The 25,373-nt window shown below is 46.1% G+C and overlaps 4 protein-coding genes and 1 pseudogene across 4 annotated transcripts; 4 read left to right on the forward strand and 1 right to left on the reverse strand.

Moving 5' to 3' along the window:
- The first annotated feature begins 5,850 nt into the window (after nt 1–5,850).
- On the forward strand, nt 5,851–9,702 carry LOC127781209 (uncharacterized). Its single transcript, XM_052308134.1, has one exon. The coding sequence runs from the start codon at nt 9,126–9,128 to the stop codon at nt 9,558–9,560; it is 435 nt and encodes a 144-aa protein (XP_052164094.1). The 5' UTR covers nt 5,851–9,125; the 3' UTR covers nt 9,561–9,702.
- A 4,436-nt stretch (nt 9,703–14,138) lies between these two features.
- Nucleotides 14,139–14,512, forward strand: LOC127781450 (uncharacterized; annotated as a pseudogene).
- A 4,130-nt stretch (nt 14,513–18,642) lies between these two features.
- LOC127783005 (uncharacterized) lies at nt 18,643–19,474 on the forward strand. The gene has a single exon (XM_052310300.1). It carries the CDS (start codon nt 18,826–18,828, stop codon nt 19,273–19,275), a length of 450 nt encoding a protein of 149 aa, XP_052166260.1. The 5' UTR covers nt 18,643–18,825; the 3' UTR covers nt 19,276–19,474.
- A 298-nt stretch (nt 19,475–19,772) lies between these two features.
- LOC127783207 (uncharacterized) lies at nt 19,773–20,730 on the forward strand. Its single transcript, XM_052310442.1, has one exon. It carries the CDS (start codon nt 20,099–20,101, stop codon nt 20,558–20,560), a length of 462 nt encoding a protein of 153 aa, XP_052166402.1. The 5' UTR covers nt 19,773–20,098; the 3' UTR covers nt 20,561–20,730.
- Nucleotides 20,731–21,455: 725 nt separating this feature from the next.
- LOC127781250 (serine/threonine-protein kinase RIPK-like) lies at nt 21,456–24,348 on the reverse strand. Its single transcript, XM_052308180.1, has 4 exons — nt 23,662–24,348; nt 23,425–23,560; nt 23,065–23,201; nt 21,456–22,496 (listed from the first exon to the last, which is right to left on the reverse strand). Exons 1-4 carry the CDS (start codon nt 24,097–24,099, stop codon nt 21,771–21,773), a joined length of 1,437 nt encoding a protein of 478 aa, XP_052164140.1. The 5' UTR covers nt 24,100–24,348; the 3' UTR covers nt 21,456–21,770.
- Between the last annotated feature and the right edge of the window lie 1,025 nt (nt 24,349–25,373).

Genomic DNA, 25,373 nt, shown 5'->3' on the forward strand with positions numbered 1-25,373 from the left:
ATCATTCGAGGACGGCTGTTGGAGAGTGGCGGTGTTGAATGCGCCGGCGAGGGAGGCTTGATCGCATTGCGAAGGAGCTCCTTGAAACCATCTTGTGGGCGCCGGCCCAGCAGGGGTGGCCGGCTGGCTTGGGCCAGATGGAGCCGGTGCGGCCTGGTAAGGAGGTGGCCCTCCCAGCCACTGTGTTGCATAGGCCGGCAAGTCTTGGAGAGCCGGTGGTGGGCCGCCAGTCGGTCCGGCCAATGCAGCGAAGGGAGCCCCGGCTGGTCTTGGTCCAAGAACACCACGACCCAGTGGGCTCGGCCACATGTGAATTGTGCCGACCTACGGATTGTGGGGAGTGGGCCACGCGCCGGCCTGGTTCCGTGGAGGGCGTGGTGCAGTGCCGCCTTGGTTGGTGCCGACGCTGGCGCCGGTGTTGCCGCCATTGTTGCCGCTGCCGCCATCGCCGCCGCCGCGACGCCGGCGATTGCGGGAGTTGCCGTTCCCACCGCCGGTAGATCCGTTTCCGCCGCCTTGGTTCCCGGCGCCAAACCTGGTAGAGTATGCCGGGTTGACGTTGTTGGCCTGCTTGGAGGCACCCGCAAGCAGGACGGTGGAGGAGCTGGTGGGATGTCCGGCCTTGGAGAGCTCCTCGAGCAAGAGCTGAGAGCGCATGTCGGCGAAGCTCGGGAACGGACGCTGCATGGTGATTAGGGTTTGCATATGATCATATTTGCAATTCAAACCGTTTAGTGTGGCGAGGACGAGAGAGCGATCCCGAACGGGATAGCCGAGGTCGCCAAGAGTGTCCTCCATGGCCTTCATCTTGCGGCAATAGTCTGTGATGGAGAGGTCGCCTTGATGTAGCGTGCGGAACTCAGTCTCGAGGGTGAGAGCACGGCGTTCGCTGTTGCCCAGGAATTGGAGCTCGAGAGCAGGCCACACCGACCGGGCAGTGGCGACGTGGGTCATCACCACTTGGAGGAGATCGGCAGAGATGGAGCTGTAGAGCCACCCGAGTACGACACAATCCATCTGGAGCCAGTCAGCGCGATCGGGAAAGTAGTTGTCGGAGATAACGTGATCCGTCAAGACGTATTTGCCAAGGGCCACGAGGAAGAGGCCGCGCCATCTTGTGAAGTTGGCGGCGCCGACGTCAAGGGTGACGAAGACGAGCGCCTTGACGTTCAGTACACCAACAGCCTGCGCGTGCAGGGCGTTGCGGGCCTCGTTGTTAAGAGGTGGTGCGGCGGGACGAGTTGGCGCAATAGGGATGAAGTCACCGGGGAAGCCGGGAAGATAGGGCGCCGTGTCGTTGTAGTTGCCGCAGGCGCCTAGTCCAGTAGCGAGACGCACCGCGGCGAAGAGTTGTTCCAGCGCCGGTGGTATAGATGGAGCGCCGGGGGGAACAGAGGAAGGAGCGGTGGACGTCGGGGCGGTGGTGGCCGGCGCGGTGGAGGCGGGGATGCGCAGGGCGCCATCCGAGGTTGACGTGGCCGACGAAGACGTGGTGGAGAGGAAGGACGCGAGGGCAGTGGAGAGCGCGTCGTGGGCGGCCTTGGATGCGCGCCGAGCAGCGGCGGCGACGACCGCTTCTCCAGTGGTGGGGTCAACGTCAGAGCCGGAGGAGGGGGTGAAGGAGTTACGCACGGCGTCGGCGACGGCTTTGACAGCCTCGTCGATCGCAGCGGAGGTTGCATCGGGAATAGGCACCGTCGATGTGTTTTCGGGCGCCATAGGGAAGCAGTGATAGGGTTTAGGTGTGGAGCGGAAGCGATACCGTATCTGATACCATATGAGACGGAGGAACTCAACGTAGATTGGATTAATCACGGAGTGCGTACATATATATGCCTGTCCATAACCACTCTACTGAGTTATAGCAACAAAATCGGGAGGATAAGGATCTAGGCTTAGAGAGATAAAACTCAACCATGCATATCTAAACCGTATTGTCTAACATTCTTTGGGAGCATGAACACAAGCGCCACGGAGGAGGTCATTGGTTCACTCAAGGCTTACGAAGATAAGAAAAGATAGCGAAGAAAAATGTTCTTGTTCTTGTACACCGTGTTTCTTTGTGCGTTGAGATGTTTAAGAGAAACACCAAAACAGTGAGCTAAGAGATTTGGCTCCATCGGTCTCTTTAACATGAACAAGGCCGACAAATCTCTCTTTAACAAATTCTTGTTTGTCTACATATCGCATAACCATTGCCATTTTTTCTTTGCAAGATACATCCCTCAACTCATCAACTAGCAAGCAAAATACATCATGCCCAATTTTATCAAGAATAGAACATTTCAGCTGCAAAACAGTGAACTATATCGTTTTGAGTCTCTAAAGACACCATCAGATTATTACCAGGAGCATTATGTGTTGTCAGTTGTCACCATACTAGTGCTAGATTGCGTTGAGCTGTATAGTCGTGAAATTCCTTGAAATTCCCTTTATTCATGGATGATACAGATTCGTCGTGACCTGAAAAGGCAACCCTTGCTTCAATAACAATCGAGCAACATTGAATCTTGTCAGTATCACATTGTCTTTTCAGTGCAACATAAATGTGCTGATCTTGTGACAACAATGCATCACAATCTCTCGTTTGATTGGTTATGAGCACTATTGACATCCCCCACATGATTATTTGATCCAAACTTTTTGTTCCAACTAGACCATCCAGTAGTAACAAATGCATCATACCCCGGTGCCTTCTTGTTAGGATCCTAAACAAGAAACAACAAAAGCAATATGCTTTATTTTGGACTCACTGCACTCAAGCCAAATCCCAAATTCTTCAAAGAGTAAATTGCACACACGGTGCATCAACTTGACAAGTGTGTAATTTGATACAATAACTTAAGAAATGAGTGTTCTGGTGTAACAACTTGATAGGTAAGTGCAATTTAGTACAAGAACTTTATAAGTGATTGCATAAATGCAATAACTTGCAAGATATGTACGATTTTAATACAATAAGTTAAGAAGTTATGTGACAACTTAATTATTTGGAGCACTTTTTTTATACATATTCAATTTTAAGTACTTATTTTGACAATATACTAGCGTGGATTTGCATATAAGTATATTTATATTTTTATCCTAATAACTAATAACCGAAAGTCAATTAAACTGGATGTAGAAATTATTATATTTTGGTTGAGATTTTGGGAAGGTGAAGAAAACAAAAATTCTTAAAGGTAATTGGATGTAAATTGGATGGGCAGTATAATTCTTAAAGATTAAATTCAATATTATAAGATAATATATGTAGAGTTGCTATGTAATGGCATATTGACATAATGAAAAAAACTCATCTAGCATATGCTTAGCTAAGTTGATTCAACAACATAGTAAATTGCCAAGTTCTTATACTAGAATCAAGTTCTTATACTAGAATGCGCACCCACTTGTCAAGTTGCTGCACTCGAACGTTCAATTCTCAAGTTTTTCACTATATCGCACCCACCCGCTAAGTTGTTGTACCGTGGGTGCCATTTACTCTTCTTCAAACCATTTAGGATTAAAAACTAGGATTAGAATACCCTAGCACTTCGGATGCTATGATAGTAAAATTGATTATGTATTTGTGGGAGATTTTACACTTTTTACATGTAAATACTACATAACTACTTATATACTGTAGTAATATTGTAGGATCCTTTCATACGGTTCACTTAAGAAAATATATTTTGTCTAGAAGATAAGAGTGACAAATAGAGCACATTTAGTGCAAAAAAAATGTAAGTCTATAACTGTGGCAATGGACTCTGCACTGTTCAGAAATGGTCAGATTGTGGCAAACAAACCCACAAGCTTTTGAGTATGTTTTTATTGTTATCATCTGGGGATCGATGTATCATGAAAATCACTGGTGTATCATGGAGGTTCCATTTAGTCTTGAAGAACTCAAAAGGAACCCAAAAATTGCCCCAATATAAGAAAAACTCGTGCCTCGTTTTTTTAAAAAATATTCGTTGGATTATTTGTTTTTGCGCTTTGAAAAATATTTTCTTAAAAAAACTTTCTTCTACTTATATATAACATTTTAATGCTATTTTTAAATATGTTTGATTTATTTTTGTAAATAAGTAGATAATCCGGATAATTGTAACGCTCCGCTTTTCGTGAGACGTTAAAAACTAATTCGGCAAAATCTTATATGCGAAAATTTCCGTTCTTTGTGTGTGAGTCTAAGTTGTGCCAAGATCTCAATTCAAATCCGTCCTTGATCCCTCTCGTCACCATCAAAAATTGCCTCCTGGAAATTCCTCTTCCGACTCAAGTCTCCAAATCAAACTCTGAAATTCTATCCGTCTCTTTGAATCATCGCCAAATACTTCCCCAGATCCAAAACATCCAAAACCCCATCTTGAATCCTCCGTCGACTCCTTCCTCTCATCCAGATCCCAATTCCGAAATCTAAGTCAAATTCCAAGTTCAAATTCTCTTCGAATCAATCTCCTCCGAAAAAGTCTATTTTGCCTCCCTCGGATTTTTGTGGGCCGTTTTCTCCTCGGCCCATCTCCTCTCAGCCGCTCCTCCTCCTCCTCCTCCTCGCACGTGCGTTGCGCGTGTGCGCTCGCTCTCTCCTTCTTCCTCGCTCTCTCTCTCTCTCTCTCTCTCTCTCTCTCTCTCTCTCTCTCTCATTGACTCCCGCCGACGCCGCCCAAAATCCCAGCCACGCTGCCGTTTCTCGCGCGCATGGCCGACCGGCAAGGACGCCGCTCCCACGCGCCTCGCCTGCCCGCCGCCCAAAACGGAAGGGAGAGGCTTCCCTTTCCACCGTCCTCCCTCACTTTTTCCCTTCTAAACCCGGCCTCTCTCCTCTCGCCCTTGTCTTCTTGCGCGCGGAGGCAGAGGACGCCGACAACGTCCTGCCGCGCCTGTGCCCCCACCTTGACCGCGCCACGCCGATGCTCCCGCGCCCGCGATTCAATTCCCGCCGCACGATCCACCGCCTCCACCGCCCCTTTGCATCCTCGCCGTCGCCACGTTTCGCGCAGCCCACGAAAACGCCGCTCCCGCTCGTGACCGCCCGCCGAGCGCCAGCCGAGCGCTCGACCGCCAAGGTCGGTTTCCCTCCTCCAAACCGACCTCTCCTCCTCACCTATAAAACCCAAGCCCGAGCTCCCCCTCTTTTCTTCCCGTTTTACTTCCCTCTGCCGCCGCGCCATTGTCGCCCTTCCTCCGCCGTCGCGCGTGCCGGGAAGCCGACGTGCGCACGAGGAGTCAACGAGGAGCTCTGCGCCGCCCCATCGCCGCACTCCATCTCTCCTTCCCCGGCGCACACGCCTCGACGCGCGCCGCCTCGGCGTCATCCGCCGTGCGCCGCCGCTCGGTCGCGTGCCACCCTCGGCCTTCCAACCCTTCCCATCCCCAACTCGCCGCCGACACCGTTCCTCCCGTCGGTGAGCTCCTCAGCTTCCTTTTTCGCCGTCCCCGCACTCGCGTAGCTCGCCGTGCGCTCTGTTTCCGCATCGCCGCCTTCTTCCTCCTCGTACCACACGCGGTGCTGCGTCCGCCACCGAGCAGTCGCGCGCCGTCGTCGGCCCTTCTCTCTCGTCTAACCAGCTCGCCGTCGTCCTCCCGTAACTTCTCGCGCTCCCTCTCTGTTTTCCCGGCGACGCCCCACTCAGTGTTGTGCCGCCCCGCCGTAGCTCTGCTTCCGCCGCCGCCGTGCGCCGTCGCGCGCCGCCGCCGGCCGGTCTCTCGCCGATTCCCGGCGCCGCCACCACCCCCGAGCCCTCTCGAGCCTCCCCGGCGCGCCGCCGCGGCCGCCCGCCTCGCCGGCCGCGCCCGCGCCGTGCCACCCATCCCGCCGCCGCACGGCCGCCGTCGCCAGCCGCCGCCGCGCCGCCTCTCCCTCATCCGCACCGTTGAATTAGCTCCCCTTGATCCCCGCTTGCTTCCGGTGCACGCCGCGCCTCCCGGTTCGCCGCCGCTCGCCGGTATGCACCGCTCGCCGCCAGCCGTCAGATCGGCCGCCCGGCCTCCCTCCCTTTCCTCCATCCAACGTGGCTGTCCACGTGGGCTTTGACCGGGTCAAGCTGACGCCCCGTCAGCCCCCCCCCCCCCCCTCTCGGCCTCGCCAGCCGTTGGGCTGCGCTGCTCCCCCGGTCCAATCGACCAAAGTCCATTTATAATCCCTCATGCCGAGCCCAGTACCCCCACCCAAAAGCTAAAGTCCATCTTTGCTCCCTTCGCAAACACAGTACCAAAAGTCCATATCTGCTCCTTCCCAATTCACCTCTCTCTCACATATGTTGGCCCCACATGTCAATGAGTGATAAAAGAATATTCTTGAGAATATTCTTTTCCATAAAATTCATAAATCATTGCCCGCATTCCAAAAAAATTTTGACAAATCATTTCCTTGTCTAGAAATTCCAATTAAACTCCCAAAATTCATATCTCCTGATCCGTCATTCCGATTAACCCCGTTCCACTTCCAGTATTCCCGTAAAATCGAGATCTATTTAATAGCACTATTATTTAGTCTAAATAGGATCCTTTTCTTGGTCTTTTGTTTAGGTTTTGATTGTTTGCGTATAGTTGCGGTTACCGGATTTTTGTCGATCGTGGGATTTCTCGAAGATTCGTGAAGCTTCGTGAAGACCTTGAGCAAGGCAAGTCACCCTTTGATCAATTGCTCCTATAATTGGAAATTCATTATTATTTTGTTTTCAACTTGCATTAGTAGAATCACACACTTAACTTGCTTGGCCTCGGTTTGCGTGCCAAACCAACGGACCTACCCAGTAGTCGCACAAATTCCTGTAGGTTGTACTACCCTGATTCCTTGTCGCTTCACTCTTGTGGTACCTCGGTATCCGTGCTCTCTGAGCGCGTATACCAAATATCCCACATACACCGTTGATTGTTGAAAAAATTGGGAAATGGGTTTGAGAAGCCTTGAAAACCCGACATATGGTGTCGGTGTGTTTAAAAACAAAATGAATTGTGAAAACTCGCGATGCGGGGGTGGTGCCTGCCTGGCGCTGTCCCGTATTCGCATATAAGGACCGATTCCTGTGTGAAACTCATCAAGCATAACAAAGTGCAACCACAAGGTGGTATGGGACACCCTAGCTAAGTAACTAGTCGGTTCAGGGAAGCCTCGCATGCCAATAGTTGGGAACGCCGGGGCAGGGTCGGTTGGAGCCAACCCGGGTTCCTGGTAAGGCAAGAACGCGAAGCTTGCCAGATTACCGATCGAGGTGGTTGGAGTTTGATTTGTGAAAACTAAAATGGCCTATATTTATGTGCGGATTTGATCCTTCTATGTGGCATGAGGTAACGCTGGGTCGGCTTGGGAAATGCTTTGTTGCGAACCTCTGATACCGACGGGTGTTCGGAATAAGTTCGTATCTTGTGGGTAAAGTGTACCCCTCTGCAGAGGTTAACTAACTGTTCGAACAGCCGTACCCACGGTCATGGGCGGATGTGAGGTGGTTCCCGTTGCGAAGATTTGTTTGCTTGTGCTTTGTGAAAAGTTGTTGTGGTGTGGGAATCGTAACCAGAATCAGCCTATGTGGCAAATTGATGACCTGAGTGATCAGAAACGAATCTATGTGATTCGGGATGTCTGCGGGCATCATAGACTAGGCTTCCCGAGTGGAAGCGGATTGTTGTGCTGCTGGGCAGCTGGACTCTGGGAGTCCGAGAAAATGAAAAAGGCTCTAGGAGCCGATTTAATCAAGTGAAATGGCTCTGGGAGCCGAGAAGTAATGATCTGACCCGGGAGGTCGGTACATTATTAATTGAGTTGTTGAAATTTGAGACGCAAGTCTCTTTTCGACCCGAACTTAAAAAGAAATAAATCACTTAGTGATTTCAAAATGATTTCAAACAAAAGATTTACCAAAACAACCTTGCCTCTCTTCCAAGCTTGCATCAAACACCTAAATTCCCGTGACTTGCTGAGTACGAAAGTACTCACCCTTGCTCTATATAAATATATATAGTTCCTCCGCCCTGAAGAGAAGATAAAGTGAAGTAAAGATTAGGGTTTCGTCCTGGTTCCCAGCCGTCGCCTGTGGTGTTGGGTGTTAGTCCGTTGGTTCCGCTACTGCTGCTGTTGTTGGTGTTTTCCTCGTCCGCGTCGTCGGTTGCATTCTTGGGCTGTTCTGAGCTGCAACCTAAGTTAAGGTAAATAAGTCCTTTATTTATTTTAAGGATTGCAATGATTCATATTTTTTATCATGGGTACCAGCACTATGTCCTGGGACTGGTACTGTAATTGCGGTTTCGTAGGAAGCTCACGCCGTTTTTCCTACGACACGCTCCTATCAGGTGCCGTTGTATGGCGGTGCCGGATTGGGGTGACAATAATCTATTGAACAGTCTATCAAATGGACATGATCTTTGCACCACCAAACCTACTATGTGGCATCCACAATTCGACATGCCACCTCCCCTCCAAGCGGCCGTACTCGATTTATTGTTGCTTAATATCATATCACACATTAAATATTCTCTCTATCCCAAAAAAAAGTCGAACTCTAGGGATGAATTTAAACATGGTAATGCATCCCTAGAGTTGGACTCATTTCGAGATATAGGGAGTAGTTTGGAAGTAAGTTGGAATAATATTCTTAATTTAAAGTGCGATGTGCAGGCTTAGTCCATGGCGTGCGCTAATTGAGGCCCAATCATTTATCCTCTTCAGATTGCATCATGTACTGTGACGAGTTCTTTAACTTCATCCGCGTTACGTTGAGAGTCAACTGTCGAGGTCAACGCTCGATTCACCATTTAGCAAATCGCATTCAAGTCAATTTGCTGTTTCAGTCGTATATAGTGTGACAAATCAGATGCAATGCAACATTAATTAATTAGCAATTACTGATAATTAATCACAGTAACTTTTTCAGCAGCAAAAAAAGTTTCAAAGCATAGTCTACACTGTACACCATATTATATGACACCAACCAAACCGGCGAGCTTGCTGCGAGGCTGCATGCCACAGATGAAAGCTCCATCGCGGCGACGACGACGACGACCGTGTCCAAGTCCACTCATGCCTCGCCATCTCTTCTACCCTACGCGGTTGCATCTTGCATCAAGAACTCGATCGATCTGATATATATTACTATGAGCTAAGCTGCTAATTAAGTTCTAGATTTAATTAGCAACAATCAATGGACGTGCCGTTCTTCCTCGCCTTCGCAATCATCGCGCTCCTGTCCAGGTACGTCCCCTTCGCGCTGCCGCCGATGGCGCGGGACCTCCTCGCCGACAACTCCGCCGAGCCGGCGCGCGCCGCCAAGTGCGCGGTGTCGGTGGCCGTCGCCGGGCTGATGCTGCTGGTGTCGCTGCAGTGCGGCGCCGGCGGCGAGCAGTACTGCCCCGACGTCAGGGTGGAGGGGAGGGCGCTGTGGCTCAACTGCGCGGCGCTGTTCCTCGGCATGGTCGTCGGCGGCGTCGCGGTGGTGGTGATGCCGCCGCTCGCCGCCGTGTCGCCGCTTGTCCAGGTGATGGTCGAACACCTGACCAGGTTCACGGAGACCATCGCGGTGACCGCGTTCGCGCATGACTTCTGCATCTTTGTCAAGCTCGTGAGGCTGAAACAATGAGGCGAGGAACCGAAGGCCATTGCTCCTTTGTTTTTCTTGAGGCTTTTTTATTCACGTTGTAAAAAGATTGATGAATTTCAATGCGAGAATGGCATTCAATGTTCATTTGCGTATATTAATTAAAATTTAATTTATTATTTTTATATAACTTGAAGAAATCGATTTCTATAATCGAATTTAATAACTATGTTAACATGTAGTACATCCATTTTGATGATTAGAATCCCTCTTCGGAACCAGGAAACCGTGCGCACGGCGTCCATGTCTCGGGAATGCTAATGTGGGAGCGAACGCTTGTGGCGCGTTCCTGTCAGCGAACACTTTCGCCTTTCGGACAATATAAGTTTCGCTGTTAGCTTTCCACTTTTTCTCAGGGCAAATTATCGGTTTTTCTATTCGATGATTGAAGTATATGCTCCATGATATGACAGGTAGAATATGACATGTAGGTTAGAAGGGAATGGCAAACAAATAGCAATATTTGCACATCAATGTAAAACTATGAATTTAAAAACAATATGTAAATCCACATATTTTAAAGGTTAAATCATGCCATAGTTATCCTAGTAAAACTTCTAAAATATACGTTGTTTGGCAAATAAAATTAGTGCTAAATTTGCCGCTTTGTTATATTATGGCTAAATATATAGTTCTGTGCTAATTCCATTATAAATTATGGGAGTGTCTAGATTTTAAGCACATGGAAAATTTTCAAAAATTTTAGTCACAATTCTCACCTCTTAGATATAATCCACTGGTTGTTATCAATACCTACTTATGCAAACAAAATCTGTTTCTACTAAAAGATTGACAAAATTACATAAACCACTCCATAACCTATTTTGTCGCAAAAGCCCACCCATCAAATATTGTGAGGCCAAAATTACCCAAATGCTTAAGTCGGACTCACCACAAACCACACTACCTAGCTTGGCTTAGTTGATATGGTCCGCCGGGATTCAAGTAAAAAATGGACCGAATCAGTTACTCATGTGTCAGGGAGAGGGCGAGGGCAGAGTGGTTTTTCCAACACAATGGGTTATGCGATGGAATCTCAAAACAGGGTGACAATTATAATGATTTATGCAATTTCTCCTAAAAGATTAAACAATAAACTATTCTAACCTATAAAAAGAATTACAAAACTGCATGAGATAAACTTATAACTAATAAAAACTTACTAAATTACATGAAAAAAAATGTTTGAACTTAGATAAAAATAAAACTCTACCAAATACCTTACATGACAGTTTCATAGTATTGTAGCCTAAGGCTGCTTTCATTTGAAGCACCGTGAGAAAAAATAGTGCATCGTTTTTCGCGTGCGCAGATATTGAACGGTTAAAAGGTATTTTTTTAAAAAAAAATATAGGAAAGTTGATTTAAATATGGTATTATCCATTTTTCACTTTTGAAATAACTAATACTCAATTAATTATACTCTAATGACTCATATTGTTTTACGTATTTTCTCAATCTTCTACTTTTCCCTTCCTTTAGTGTTTTTAGAAGGAGTAATTCTACGGTTCTTGAGAAGGTACCAAGATGTACCAAAAATTTAGTGCAAAATTTACCAAATTTACAATTAAAAAAGTGGTACCTCATGGTATATCCTCAAGGACCGTAAAATTGCTCTTTAGAAGTAGCTAGGCTTATGCCTTTTCATGGTTTTGAACGGTTGATCTTGTGCTTAAAATTTCCTCTCTCTTAAAAAGAAGAGTAAAATTCACAAAACTACATGTTTTATTGTCCAACTTGTAGAAAAATGTACATATTTTAACACTTATCACTTAACTACATATATTTTAGTATTGAAGTTTCACAAAACTATACTATCAACGAACGAATCCACCTGCAAGACGACGTGATTGTTTATCTACATATATTTACAATGCGGACGTGGCATCCTGAATGTTCGACCTCGGATGAAGCACTCAAGTTCGCATCCTAGGTGAAACAACCACACATCATCTCGCGGGTGGATCCATTCTCTAATAGTGTAGTTTTATGAAACTTTAATACTAAAATATATGTAGTTAAGTGTTAAGTGTTAAAATATGTGTAATTTTCTATAACTTGAACAACTGAAAATGTAGTCATGTGAAATTTACTTAAAAAAGGTTCTGCATGAAAAAAAAAAGAGGTTCTACACGATTTTTGTGTGGTTAACGTGCGATTACCGCGGTAATCGTCCTACGGCAGGGGTGCAGTAACCCCGGTCAAAACGAATGGGAAACCCTGCCCTTAAGAACCCGGGGTCTTCAGTACAACCCAGCACCGGCGATTGAACAGGTCCAGAATCCAGAATGGTGCGATTGATTGCTCCCGGTGCGTGGGACGCGCCAACACACAAACTGGAAAAAAACCCAAATAAGTGGCTACGAGCGAGCGTCTCCAAAACGAACCAAGTACTAGCGACTAAACGAAACTTTTTGCTCCCGCGACTCCCGACTCGGCTCTCCCGGGCACCGCGGGACGGAAACTTAGCCGCGCTCCGACGACCCCAGTGAACCAGAACGACCGGTTCCAGCTGCTACACGCGAGCAACAAGTTGAAGCAGAGAGTACGGTTCAGAGTGCCCGAATGTCCGATTACACTGTGGACCTGGTCACCTGGACTTCATCTTGGCCGGGGCCGCTGACCAAGATGGGCGACCCACCCACCGGTGGCGCGGCTGGAGCAACTGGCGAGGATCACAAGATTCAGGGCCCGTTTAGTTCCCCAAAATTTTTTTCCAAAAACATCACATCGAATCTTTAGATACATGCATGAAGTATTAAATATAGATAAAAAGAAAAACTAATTGCACAGTTATGGGGGAAATCGCGAGACAAACCTTTTAAGCCTAATTAGTCCGTGATTAGCTATAAGTGTAACCCACATGTGCTAATGACGGCTTAATTAGTATCAAAAGATTCGTCAAACGGTTTCCAGGCGAGTTCTGAAATTAGTTTTTTCATCCGTATCTGAAAACCCCTTCCGATATCCGGTCAAACGTTCGATGTGACACCCAAAAATTTTCTTTTCCCCAACTAAACACACCCTCAATGGATCTCCTGAGAAATGAACACACTGACAGATAACATGGCAAAATCCGCAAGACAATTTCCCAGCCATGCTCAGTTGTTCTAATATTTCCCCATGTATATCAAAAGTTTGGCTGTCCTGTTAAAAAAGGACTTGTTATTATTCCCGAGGGAGATGTAGTCATAGCTCATCATGCATTGTGTTTCTAGACTTTTTATTCTATAAATAAATTTTCATGAGTCTAATAGTGTGTTTGGTTAGGTAAATGGGACTAGATGGAAGATGGCTATCTATTTTATTGGGGTGTTTAGTTAGAGGGCAGGTAGTAGCGGATTAGGAAGATATAGCGGGAGAGTCTAAACAAACTAGATAAAGTTACAGCCTTCCTTTCCATCTACATATAGCTAAAAAATTTAGTGGGGGTTCCCATAGTATTTAAGCCAGTAGTGGGGGCTCGAGACCCGTTAACCCCATGCTAGATCCACCCTAAGAACAGTGTGGATGGGGCGGTCTAGAAAAGGAAATATTTACTCAACATACTGGATGAAGGGATCCGGTTTTTTTTGGCGGATGAAGCCATCCACCTTCTTTAGGATGTTGATTAGTACATGATTAGTGAGTTGATTAGAATATGATTAATGATATTAGCATGTTTTGCTATTAATTAGTAATTAAAATGGTAAGATTAGTGTTGACAAGTGCTATTAGTTAGTAACTAGAATGCTATTATTATGTTTAGGTATGTATGTTATATGGAGCATCATAATTATATGTATTTTTTAACTACTTTAAAAGCATAACCATACTCTTCCTTCTTAAAAAAACGCTCACTCTCATTTTAAATGAACCGCTTAAAGAAAATATCCCAAAATCCAACCCATGGTGCAACGCACGGGTAACCTCCCTCCAATTTTTTTTATGAACTAAGGGTGTCCTTTATATGGTAATAGGAGATATTATATTTTTTAGTGTAAAATTTGGTATCTTCAGTTATTAGTTATCTCGAAGTACAAAAATTTTTAGTGTAAAATCTTAGTACCTTTAGCTAATTTCTCAAGAATTATAAAATTTTTCATGAACTAAATAGTGTTATATATTAAATAAACCTAATATTAAATTTTACACTCATTCGTAAATTTGTAGTACTAGAATAGAATGCCGAAGTTTGTTTAACTCACTCGCCGGTGCGATGACACACAGCCACAGAGATGGAAACCTGTAGCGCATAACGAGGGCCTCTCCAAACATTTACATACGCGACGACCTGACACGAACCACCGCGCAACGGATCGGCACCCGTTCCACGCGTCTACGTGGGCAGGAAAACTCGCCGATTCCCAACTCCCAAGCGAACCAAAACCCTACATATGTGATGCATATAAACGAGCGCCTCCGCTGCCACTTCACAAGCAACTTAACTCGACAGCCAACAATTTGAAGCTTTGAACAGATAGCAGATCGTACACTCCGTTGGTGTAGAAGCCGGGTTTTACAACTTTTCATTATTAAAAGAAGTAGAGCAGAGTAGTCTCCGTTCCTGGCCGATCCACCATGGCCTCCTTCTTCTGGCCTGGGCCGCCAGGAGCGCAGCCGGTGGGCGACCTGCAGGTGGCGAAGTTGGCGCTGCTCGTCGCCGGCAACGGGTTCATCTCGCCGTCGTCCTACCTCCGCCGCTGCTGCGACGACGACGGCCCGTGCTTCGTCGACGGCGCTGGGGAGAGGTGCTTGCACCTGGCCAACCTCGTCACCGCCATGCTCGGGCTGGCCCTCGTGCTCGGCCAGATGGCATTCTTCTCGGCGGCGGCGTTCCGGCCGCAGGCGGCCTTGGTCACTGTTGCTGCGCCAAGCTCGCCACGGTTGGGACCCTCCAGCTTTGGGTCTATGTTTTCTGCTTGTGCCTGAAAATGTTGTGCATCAGATACTAATTAGCTTCTCGTCCTTGCAACTCTCTTCTGTCGTGCTGATATGATGTGATTCTTTCATTCTTTGCGTCCAAAAACCAAAACCACTATGTATTTCAGTGACTGGATCAGATGGATATTAACATGAGGTGGTGTACTGTGTACACCTGTACAATGAATATTGCATATTACAGTCTCTGTACAAACAATTATTTAGTTGCTGGTGGGCTAATCGGCTCATAATGTTAACGAAAGCACTTGTACTGCTTGTAACGACTACGCTATATTATGGAAACGGAGGTTAGAGGGAGCAACTTATAAGCCGTTGGATGAAATAACGACGCCAGTCATAGCTATGTCTTATGGTGGCGGTATTCTTAGTAGTTTACTAGTTGATACCCCGCGCTTTGCGCCGGGCATAGTGGAAAATTTTCTAAAAATATATAAAATGGATCATAATGTTGACATAAGATGGTGAACAAACTTGCATGAAAAAAGGGGGCAGATTCATGACGCTGACATAAAATTGTGCCTAAACGTCCATTTTTCATTTCAATGTGTATCGAACATATGCGATTCAATGAGCAAAGCAACCCAGCTATATTCCCAAACTGACTTGTGTTTTATTGTACTGAGATACTACTGGATGGCTGCGAAGATGTATGCAAAATGTTCTGATGACTAAAAACATCGAGAACCATGATTTAGTCTTGAGACAATATCACGTCACGCAGAATGGGTTCAGGTGCGACAATCAGCAGGTGTCTTGCACTGTCTCACATTCTGTGTAGGGGAGTTGATCAGGCCTGATTTATTTCTATTAGCATCGGAGGTTAGTTGATCTAATGGTTTAGCATCAAAGACACGTTGATCTAATGTCTGAGATGATTCTGATGACGTGGCTAGCTGAGAGATCTTCTTTATAGCAATCATTGCACTTAGTGGGTTCCAATTATATAGGAAGAATGGATTTGTAATCAAGTTGTAATTTTATAGTTAGCAGTTATTTGTCCTCTAAATTTTATGATAATTGGTTTAATCTTATTTAGAGTAAAGGTGGGAACGGATTCTATTATTACCTTAAAAATATTGTTACTTACTATAAAAAATGCATGTGCTTTAGAACGGAAAAAAACTAATGTTATGGTAATGATCTATCTATCTATTAACCTATTAACTTAATAAAATAATAGAAAAATGAGCCTCCACGTTAGCTCTCCAAGACCTAGAAATTCTCATATTAATTAGAGTATAATAAAAAAATAAGGAGAACTCATTTAAGACAAGGACTCTTTTTTTCCTTTTTTTAAAAAAATCATGTTATATATGTGTAGTGTCCGACCGAATACCTGCATAGAACAAATCTTTTGCAAGGAAAAAATTACCTGAGCTGGATAGACTAATCTCTCTATGTAAGTAATACAACATAATACAAAGTATTCCTATTTTTTATTTTTTTTGTTGAATACAATTTAAGAAAAGAAATTAAATTCGGAATTTAAAAATAAGAAATATTGATAGATGAGATTAGAGTTCATATAGAAATACAATTAGGAATAATAAAATTTCAGAATTAAAAAAATAGGAATACTGGAAGAAGAATCTAGAGTCCATACAGAATTAAAAAATAATTAATATTATTAATTTTTAGTTTAAATTTAAATTATATATCATGACAAATAAATAATTACATTTTTTTACTCCATTTAGCTATAAATAGTTTAATTTGGAGAAGAAAAAACTATTTCAAATTTTAGCAATTTTTAATGCAGAAACAGTTTAAATCGATTGAGAATAAATAAAACGTAATTAGGCCCATATTTAGAAGGACGGCTCAAATATCTCTTTTTCACATCATGGCATGTTAAGTGAACAGGGCCCAAGTGGCCATGGCCCAAGTCGGCGTAGGAGCGCTGAGAGCCACCAGATTCAATCGAACGGTTAGGATCACTCGTGATTTAGATAAAGCATTGCACCGTTGAATCCTAAACCCTAATTCATTCTCCTTCCTCTCAGTGGCACATTCCTCCACCGTGAGCGGCCGTGGCGGCGCCCTTCCCCACCACGTGTTGCCGCAGTGCCCTCCTCCCTGTGAGTAGCGGCATTGCCTTCCCCCACCGCGACCGCGTGGGGCAGCGCCCTTCCCTACCGCGAGCGGCGGTGGTGGCGGTGCCCTCCCGCGGCTTCCCACGAGTGGATCCGGCGGCGACGGCGGCTTCCCGCAGGAGAATCAGGCGATGACGAAGATTTAAGATAAAATTTGTGCGTTTTTTATTATTCTTCATGTTCCTTTTCTCTTTTGATGAATTGTCCGATTGGATTTTGTATATATTTTTGAATTTGTGCTTTATCCACCCTTACACGATGTGTTACTCGCGTGTGTGGAACGGAGGTCATCGTTGGATCGGACTTACGGACCAAAAAATGAGTGATGAACGAAAAGTTGTGTTAATGTCAAATTTTGGTAAGGTTATTTAGTAGATTCGGTTAAGGAAAGAGCACAATCAACTGATGGAAAGCTTATCCAGAAGAGTACGAGTTCAAGAAAGAATCATGAAGACTATGCCGTGGCAGTTTAATTCTATCTATTAATTACGTAGGATTTAGTAAATTTCCTTTATCTTTAGAAAGTTTTATCTAGTATCCGATTAGTACTTGTATATTTTCTGTTGTATTTAGGAAACATGCGTCGTGTCCAATATGGACTAGTATCTACCCATGAGTATAAATATGTACATACAGGGTCATTGTGATCTATCCTCGATCAATATAACTACTCCCGGCGCATCGCCACCCTCTTTTCCAATGTATTTATTTATTATCACTGACTGAACTTAGCACCTGACGCGGGCTGCATTGACTTCGATCTCCGGCGAAGGGGTAAGCCCTATGTTCCGTTGGCCCTGGTGAATATATCGGCTACATTAGTGTTGTTCAAGGCTACATCGCTTCGATCTCTTGGATCGCTCTAGTTCGGTCGATATATTTGCCTACCTGATGTTTCGATTCTATTTTAATAGTATTGTGTTTAGAGACGCATCGGTTTGGTTGGGACTGTCTCGATTAGGTCTGATTTTATGTCTTAGCCTATATATCTCTACAATCACAATGTTGTTTTAAATAGATTTGTTAGATCCATCACATTAGACAAATTTATCGGCTCATTGAGTATTAGATTATTATATGCAATCTCGTGTTGCATCGATTAGGTTCTACCTACTAGATTGTTGTTAATAATCAAAGTCTTGTCAAGCTGATATGTTCATGCTAATGTTTCATTGGAGGGTTAGCCGATCTTATATAATATGTTAAATTTATTGTTGATGGTTTTATTGTCTTAGTTAAATTTAAGACATGACCACTCTGAAAAACAATGAAAGGCTTGGTTGTTTAGATCTTATACTTTCTTTTATACTTAGTACTGCATTAATTGGGTTTGACCTGCTAAGTCGTACTTGGAATTGTAAGAACTAACTTGCTCTTTGGTTGACGATAAAGGTAGCATCAGGGTTTTCAGCCGATGAGTTGTCTCAATATTGCACCGGCTTATAAGGATTATATACAAGTTGATTTTAGCCGATTGGATCATTACTTCATTATATCATCATCGACTCTTGGATTATTTGTTCAAGTTCTTTCATTGCTTATCTAAGCATCGGAATATACATTGAACATATAGCCGATTATTTAAAGCCTTATCGACATCGGCTAAGTACCATTACATCGGCTTGTCAACCAATCGGTTATTTGATCATAACTATATATATTGTCGTTACATAATCAAATTGACTAGCACATCTGCATGTAATAAAGTTTAGGATATGCACTAGAGTTAAGCATTTCTTTCATTCGTTCGTTTTTTTTCACATCAATAAGTTGTAAATTTGTTAAGTAGTTAAGATTTTCATTGCTCGAGAGTGAACGGTCTTTACTTGGGCCTCGCCGGTGCGATGCCACAGAGACGGAAACTTAGCCGCGTCATGACGACCCGACACGAACCACCGAATCCAACGGATCGACACCCGTTCCACGCGTCTACTCAGCCAGGAAAACTCCCCGATCCCCATCCCAAGCGGAACCAAACCGTTCATGGCGATGCTTATAAATGAGCGCCTCCACAGCTCCTCTGCCACTTCACAAAGCAACTCATCAACAGCCAACAATTCGAGCAGAGCAGAGCGGAGAAGGGTACTCTCCATCCCTGTTCGCCGATAAAAAAAAACACGAATATTAGGGAAGGAGAAGAGGTGAGACTTGAAATCCATATCGTCTAGCCCACTTTATTGTGGAGCTAGCCTGAAAACCTCAGTTGTTTCTCCCCTGTCCGCCGATCCACCATGGCGTTCATCTGGCCGGGGCCGCCGGGAGCGCAGCCGGTGGGCGACCTACGGGTGGCGCAGCTGGCGCTGCTCGTCGCCGGCAACGGGCTGATCGTCTCGCCGTCCTACCTCAGCAGCTGCCCCTGCGACGACGGCGGCCGGTGCTTCTTCCAGGACGGCGTGGCGGAGCAGAGGTGCTTCGACCTGGCCAACCTCGTCACCGCCGTGCTCGGGCTGGCCCTCCTCGTCGGAGACATGGCATTCTCGACGGCGGTGCCCGGCCGGTCGACGCAGTCGCAGGCCCTGGCCACCGTTGCTAGGTGGCTCGTCGGGCTCGCCAAGGTCGCCACGGTTGGGACCTTCCAGCATTGGATCAATTCCTTTTACCTTTGCCTCAAAACGTGGTCCATCACGTCTTATATTATCCACCCGTCTTTGCATGATAACCCTGTCCTCGTCTTTGCATAACTCTTTGTCGTGCTGTTGTGATGTGATTAGGCTCAAATTGTTTCATTTTGAACATTAATTTATGTTCAAACTATGAGGAAATTGATTATATTTGTATACGAATGGATTAATGTTCTTTACAACGTTGGTATATTTATTTTAACCATGTTTGGTATGTTCACTTCCTGGGTTGTTCTTTACAACTGAAGCAAATTTATGATTGGAGCTACATTTGGAGTCACTTTTTTTTCCTTGTTTCATAGTAGTATAAAAGTTACTCCAATGTGGTTTATTTTCTTTGCAAATTGTTTGTCCGAAACGTCATCTAATTATACATGTCATGCGAAAACTACAAGTTACTTAAATAAAATATATTTTTCAGGTTTAAATAATTATAACTCAATTAATCATACGTTATTTTCTTATTTTATCTGCACGCAGTTACATCTTCAGCAGATTCAAAAGGGACATCTAGTAGCATAAACACTCACATACTCAGAGAAAACCATTGACCTGAGTAATGACTCGGTTAGTCACTAACCGCGTCCCCGTAAGACCGTAACGAACCAAATGGAGCAGCGTCCCACGCGGATAAACCACGTCGTCCCCGTCGATCTCCACGCGCGGCTGCCAGAGTCGATCGTCACCTCGGCTAGCTCGGTCTCGCCGGTGACCTCACCGTAGACGACGACTTGACCTGACGAAACTGACGACGAACCAACCCAACCCAACCATCATATACGAGCTCACCCCGCGCTGTGTGTGCCGCCAATTCGCAAATCACAAGCAAGAACACACCAAGAACCCGAACTGTCCTACCTCGATCGATCACCAGCAGCCAGCCATGGCGGCCGTCATCGACTTCCTCCAGTTGGAGCCGCCGCGCGAGCCGCGGCCGCAGCCGGCCGTGCAGGCGGCCCTCCCCGTGGCGAAGTCGGCGCTGTTCGTCGCCATCAACGGCCTCGTCGCGCCGTCCTACCTGCGGTGGTGCCTGGCCTGCGACGACGGCGGCGGCGGCGGCGGCGGCCTCCGCCGGCGCTGCTTCCGCGGCGAGGCCGGCGGCGACGTGGAGCAGATGTGGTACCAGATGGCCAGCTTCGCCACCGCCGTCCTCGGCGTGGCGCTCCTGGCTTTTCACGTGGCCTCCTCCTCGGCGCCGGCGGCGCTGGCGGCGTGGCTGGTCTGGCTCACCAAGGTCTTCACCTGTGGGACTCTCCAGTTTGGCCTCAATATTATTCACTTTTGTATCAAAATAATTTACTTCAAGTTGATACGGGGGTTGGATTCTAATCTTTCGAGGGAATAATTATAACACTTTTTTTTTTACTGCTTGGATGCAATGCCGATAGCTGTAAATGGATTTGAATCGATTTGAGTACATAATAATGTACGAAGGTAGATTCAATTTTGTCAGAGCTGCGGCGTGCTAATGTAGACTCCATCGTGGCTAATTGACGGAATAAACGAAACGGTATATTTACAAACGGAAAATAATTTGTAAATAAAACTTTTATATACGTGTTTTTAGCGATTCAAAGCAAAGGCTGTAAAATAAACTACGATAAAAAAATCCCAAAATCAACTCTAAATTTAAGGTTGAAAATTTAAATTTTGGTTTATAAGCATAAGCCAAAAGATAGGGCCGATGGTTTTTGAGATATTTTGTCTGCTCTTTGTGAGAATTTCTTCTATTAGAATCGTGATCAGCTTCTCGATCAATGGCGCTGACCGATCGACATACAACGGCTTTAGGTCATCAGAAAAAGAAAAAGAAAAAGAAGAAGAAGAAGAACACGTCAGTAGAGGGTCCTTGACGGAAAATGATCTTATCAAGTCAACCATCGATTCTGGGCCGCCGAATAGTGATCGGACGGGTACGAAGATGTTATCCAAGACTCCCAATTATGGGAGGGTTGAAACGATGAATCATCCTCATGAAGGGGTCTCTAACGTAAAATCATTGCCTGGCTGGCATAACATACTTTTCCTAGTCGATCAGGATTGCAGAAGCATTATCGGACGGTGCTGGAGAACCCATGTTTTGATCGAACCTGTGAGTTAGGCCCATTAAGAATTAGGCCCATGCAAATCACCCTCGGTTGAAGCCCAAAGCAGTGGCTATGGCGGCCGCAGGTACAAAGATCTAATTAAGTTAAGAGATTATGCTGTCCAAGGCAACGCACACCTTTTTATTCCTTTTTATTACCATGCCAGTAAGACCAAACAAGGTTTTCAAGGCAAAATAGCAGGCAACCATTGGCCAATTCTATCTTCGCTCTTTATTAACCACGATGAAAAATCCACAATCAGGATTCTCATCACATTATTGGCACATTACGGCCAATAACAGAACACTATCAATAAAATGAATAAATCCCACACAAAAAACCAATGTGGTGTTGTGTGTCTTGTATCACAACACCTCTAAGATCTAGCTTAGTTATGTACAGATCCTTTTGTTTCCCCTAATTAATATTACTCCTATATCTTCCCCTCTTAGGTCTGACCATGAAATTCTAGGCACCCCTCTCCTTGAGATAGCTCGATGTCCTTCTGTGCCGCCTGAGCGAGGTGGTGTACGATCCGATGGAGCCGTCGCGTTGCAGCACGATGTCAGCATGGATTGCAGAGTTTGGGTTCTTCTGCCGGTATCGATCATGGTGACTCTGGTGCTTCTCTTCCACTGTCGCCTCGATCCTCATGTCAACCTTGTTCTCACCATCTACTTGCTTGGTTTTGGTCACATCGTCCTTCTTGTTATCTTCCACAACGACGGTGAACACAAATGTACCAATTTGGAGGTAGTCATTCATGTCCAATATGGGCTCTAGGGCCTTGACCACCTCCCTCATGCTGGGCCTGGACTTTGGTGATGGGCTCAAGCACTTGTAGGCTACCAAAGCAGCCTCTTGGGCCCCTTTGTAGGAGTATTGGCCCTCCATGGCTGGGTCCATGACGACCCGGTGCAACTGGTCGGGCTTCTTGAGGTACTTTCTTGTCCAATCCACCAGGCTTTGCTCCCTATGGCGACGAGAGCGGTCCACCGAGTGCCGACCAGATAATAGCTCCAGTAGTACCACACCAAAACTATACACATCGCTCTTGTCGGTCAGGTGCCCTGTCATGATGTACTCGGGCGCCGCATACCCGTTTGTCCCCATGACACGCGTCGTGACATGGGTCGCGTCGCCCTGCGGCCCATCCTTGGCAAGCCCAAAGTCGGAAAGCTTGGTGTTGAAGTCCTGAAATCAAATGAATCAGAGATCGGGTTAGGCAGGGATCACAGTTGACAATTACAATGACATGCAGGAGACAGACGACAATGTTTCTGTCAGTATCATGCTAGTAATCACGCCAGTCGGCCAGTGCCATTAACTGGCATAATGATTCTGTACGGATATGATGCTAGGGATGGATTTTTATTAGGTGCTGTGTAGCCATCTATGCCTAGAGAAGACAGCATGAGCTGGGATCTCTGAACCCTGAAGGTTGGGCCATCCAAGAACCTTCCAAGTTGCAATCATGTCTAACGAACCCACACACCCAGCCAACGATTTTGGAACGTGTGGCACGCAGACTTTGACAGTCAAATCTAGACTTGATAACTTGACAAGTGGTATCCCATCAAAATTTTCAGAAATAAGAAGCGAAAAATGGTCTGAAAGTTAGTAAAATTTTTCACGGCAGTTTGAATTTTCGCTCTCAGGACATGGTAGTTTTTTTTTTCTTCAACGACTGAAATTTCTACTGCACTCGAGTGAAATGACTGCGAAAAGTACACAGTGGAATCAAGAACGGGATGGTGCTCACCGAGTCGAGGAGGATGTTGGATGCCTTGAAGTCACGGTAGATGACCGGCGTGTCGGCGTCGTGGAGGAAGGCGAGCCCCTTCGCCGCGCCGACGGCGGTCTGCATCCTCCTCATCCATGGCATGGCGCCATCGAGACCTGCACGGACAGGAGGACGGTTCAGCGTCAGCTAAAGTCTTCCCCGGAATTTTTTCAGAGCTGAAACTTCAGCGATGGCGTAAGCGCGCTCTAAGCGCAAATGATCGGTTAACCACTCGTGTATAAACACCAGTAATCTCCCGGATTCTATTGACGATTGCGACGGGGGTAAAAAAAAAAGAAGAAAAGATTCAACAGTTGGTAATTATTCTCGTGTGCTTACTTTTGAAGAGATGCTTCTCCAAGCTCCCGTTGCTCATGTACTCGTACACCAGCATCCGGTGTTCGTCCTCGTAGCAGTAGCCGATCAGCTTGACGAGATTCTTGTGCCTCAACTGACCAAGGAAGAACACCTCAGCCTGCAAGAAAGAAAGGTTCGTTGATTAATTAGCACGGTGAGCTAAAGCTCGAGCTAGCCCAACAATGGCGGAAGGAACGCGTGAGGTGGAGAGTGACGTACCAGCCACTCCCTGTGGCCCTGCGTGCCGCAGTCGAGGTCGAGGTACTTGACGGCGACGGCCTGCGCGGCGAGGCCGGGGCGGAGGCCGTCGTCGGCGCGGCCCTTGTACACGGGGCCGAACCCGCCGGAGCCGAGGTAGTTGGCGCGGGAGAAGCCGCCGGTGACGGCCCTCATCTCGGCGTAGGTGAAGGCGTACAGGTTCGAGCCCGACAGCGTCAGCGACAGGTCCTCCGGCGTGAGGGTCCCCGTCGAGCTCAGGCTCGACAGCGACACCCTCGACGCCGACGACGCCGACGACGACGACGACAGCAGCCGCTGGTGGTGACCACCCCCTCTGACCCTCCTCCTCTCCGGCGGCACGTCGTCCTCAACGCCGGCCACCCCGCCGCCGCCGACGCAGCAGAGCATCGACTTCCACGACGTCCGCAACTCAGCCATCGAATCGATCAAATCCAAGATGAACAAGAAGCCAAGAAAAACCAATCGCCCACGAACACGAAGCTGCAGAGAGCCAGAGACCGAAATGCAGAGACGGAGACAGCGAGTACCAGAGCTTGTAAAGAAGAAGAAGAAGAAGAGAGGACAGAGTTGAGGAAGCGTCTGCACCGGCAATGGCGAGATATGTAGGCGCTGTGGCTGTGACTTGTGCCTTGACCGTGTCGCGCGGCACGAAACCACGCACGGACGGCGACGCCGAGGGCTGCGGAAAACGGCGTCAAAACCGGCCACGAAACGACTCAAAAAAAGCGGAGTGGGTGAGTCCCCCGCAGCAACTTGGTAAGTTGGCAGAGAGTACTATTACTGTTTCCGCGGCTGCATTGATGGTTGAATTTTTTTTTCTTTGAACTTTTTAATTTTTAGTTTTAAAAATAAACATTTTTCAAAACGTATTTTCAAGATATTAACCTTTTGGGCCACGCTAGCCGAACTGGTGTAAAGAAACAACATTGTCACTCTGCGTTATTTGGTCACGTTGATCTGACGGGCGTGGCCACGCCATCCTTGCCGGCATAACAGAATAAAACTATCATGTCCACTGCGTGTAGCGTGTCAGTATTGTTTTGCCATATCACGTTGATTGGTTCGGATTATAGAAAGAAGTTTTGAAAAGGTCTATTTTTAAAATTGAAAAAAATAAAAGTTCAAAAGATTAAAAAAAGTCCTCGCTGGTTCCATGTAGAAACGATGAAAAATCATTCTCTCTTTTTTTTTCTTTTTGAATTTTGAAAATTCATTCTTTCAGACCTGTAGAACGGTGAAAAATCATTCTTTTATTAGACCGATCTCGTACAGTCTCGGCTGCTTTTCACCGCATGTACTGGCACTGTGGGTTTGGTCATTTCTTCCTTGCCACGGAAGGTAGCAATTTTTCTGTTCTATTTTTGGGGTTGGAATGGAATTCTCTGCGTGCGTCACTGTTTCTTACTCTCTGCTTAAACGTGACGCTGACATACTTGTAAAACAAGTGAGTTCTTGGGAGGGTTGCTTATAGCGGAATTAATCCAGCGTGCTCCATGCTGATACTAAACTGATTATAACAGATTAAGCAATTCCAAGTGCTTGGATCATGTGAAAAATTTCGTGCAAAGTATTTCATTCTTTATATGTTGCTTCTAGTTGGGTGTTTCTGCTTTTCTTTTTTTCCTTTTAGGCTAACTGGGAGTGGTCAGACTGGGGATGCTAAAACCAGAGTAGTTTTGGGAGGCAAAGCA

Source organism: Oryza glaberrima, chromosome 8 (assembly GCF_000147395.1).
Source record: "Oryza glaberrima chromosome 8, OglaRS2, whole genome shotgun sequence".
Classification (NCBI taxonomy): domain Eukaryota; kingdom Viridiplantae; phylum Streptophyta; class Magnoliopsida; order Poales; family Poaceae; genus Oryza; species Oryza glaberrima.

Excerpts from the sequence above, each read along its gene's own strand:
- LOC127781209 (XM_052308134.1), top strand. The coding sequence starts at position 9,126 with ATGGACGTGCCGTTCTTCCTCGCCTTCGCAATCATCGCGCTCCTGTCC.
- LOC127783005 (XM_052310300.1), top strand. The coding sequence starts at position 18,826 with ATGGCGTTCATCTGGCCGGGGCCGCCGGGAGCGCAGCCGGTGGGCGAC.
- LOC127783207 (XM_052310442.1), top strand. The coding sequence starts at position 20,099 with ATGGCGGCCGTCATCGACTTCCTCCAGTTGGAGCCGCCGCGCGAGCCG.
- LOC127781250 (XM_052308180.1), bottom strand. The coding sequence starts at position 24,099 with ATGGCTGAGTTGCGGACGTCGTGGAAGTCGATGCTCTGCTGCGTCGGC. Across the intron at positions 23,561-23,661 it reads AGGGCCACAGGGAGTGGCTG|GCTGAGGTGTTCTTCCTTGG; the intron begins GTACGTCACTCT and ends TCTTTCTTGCAG. Across the intron at positions 23,202-23,424 it reads GGAGAAGCATCTCTTCAAAA|GTCTCGATGGCGCCATGCCA; the intron begins GTAAGCACACGA and ends CTGTCCGTGCAG.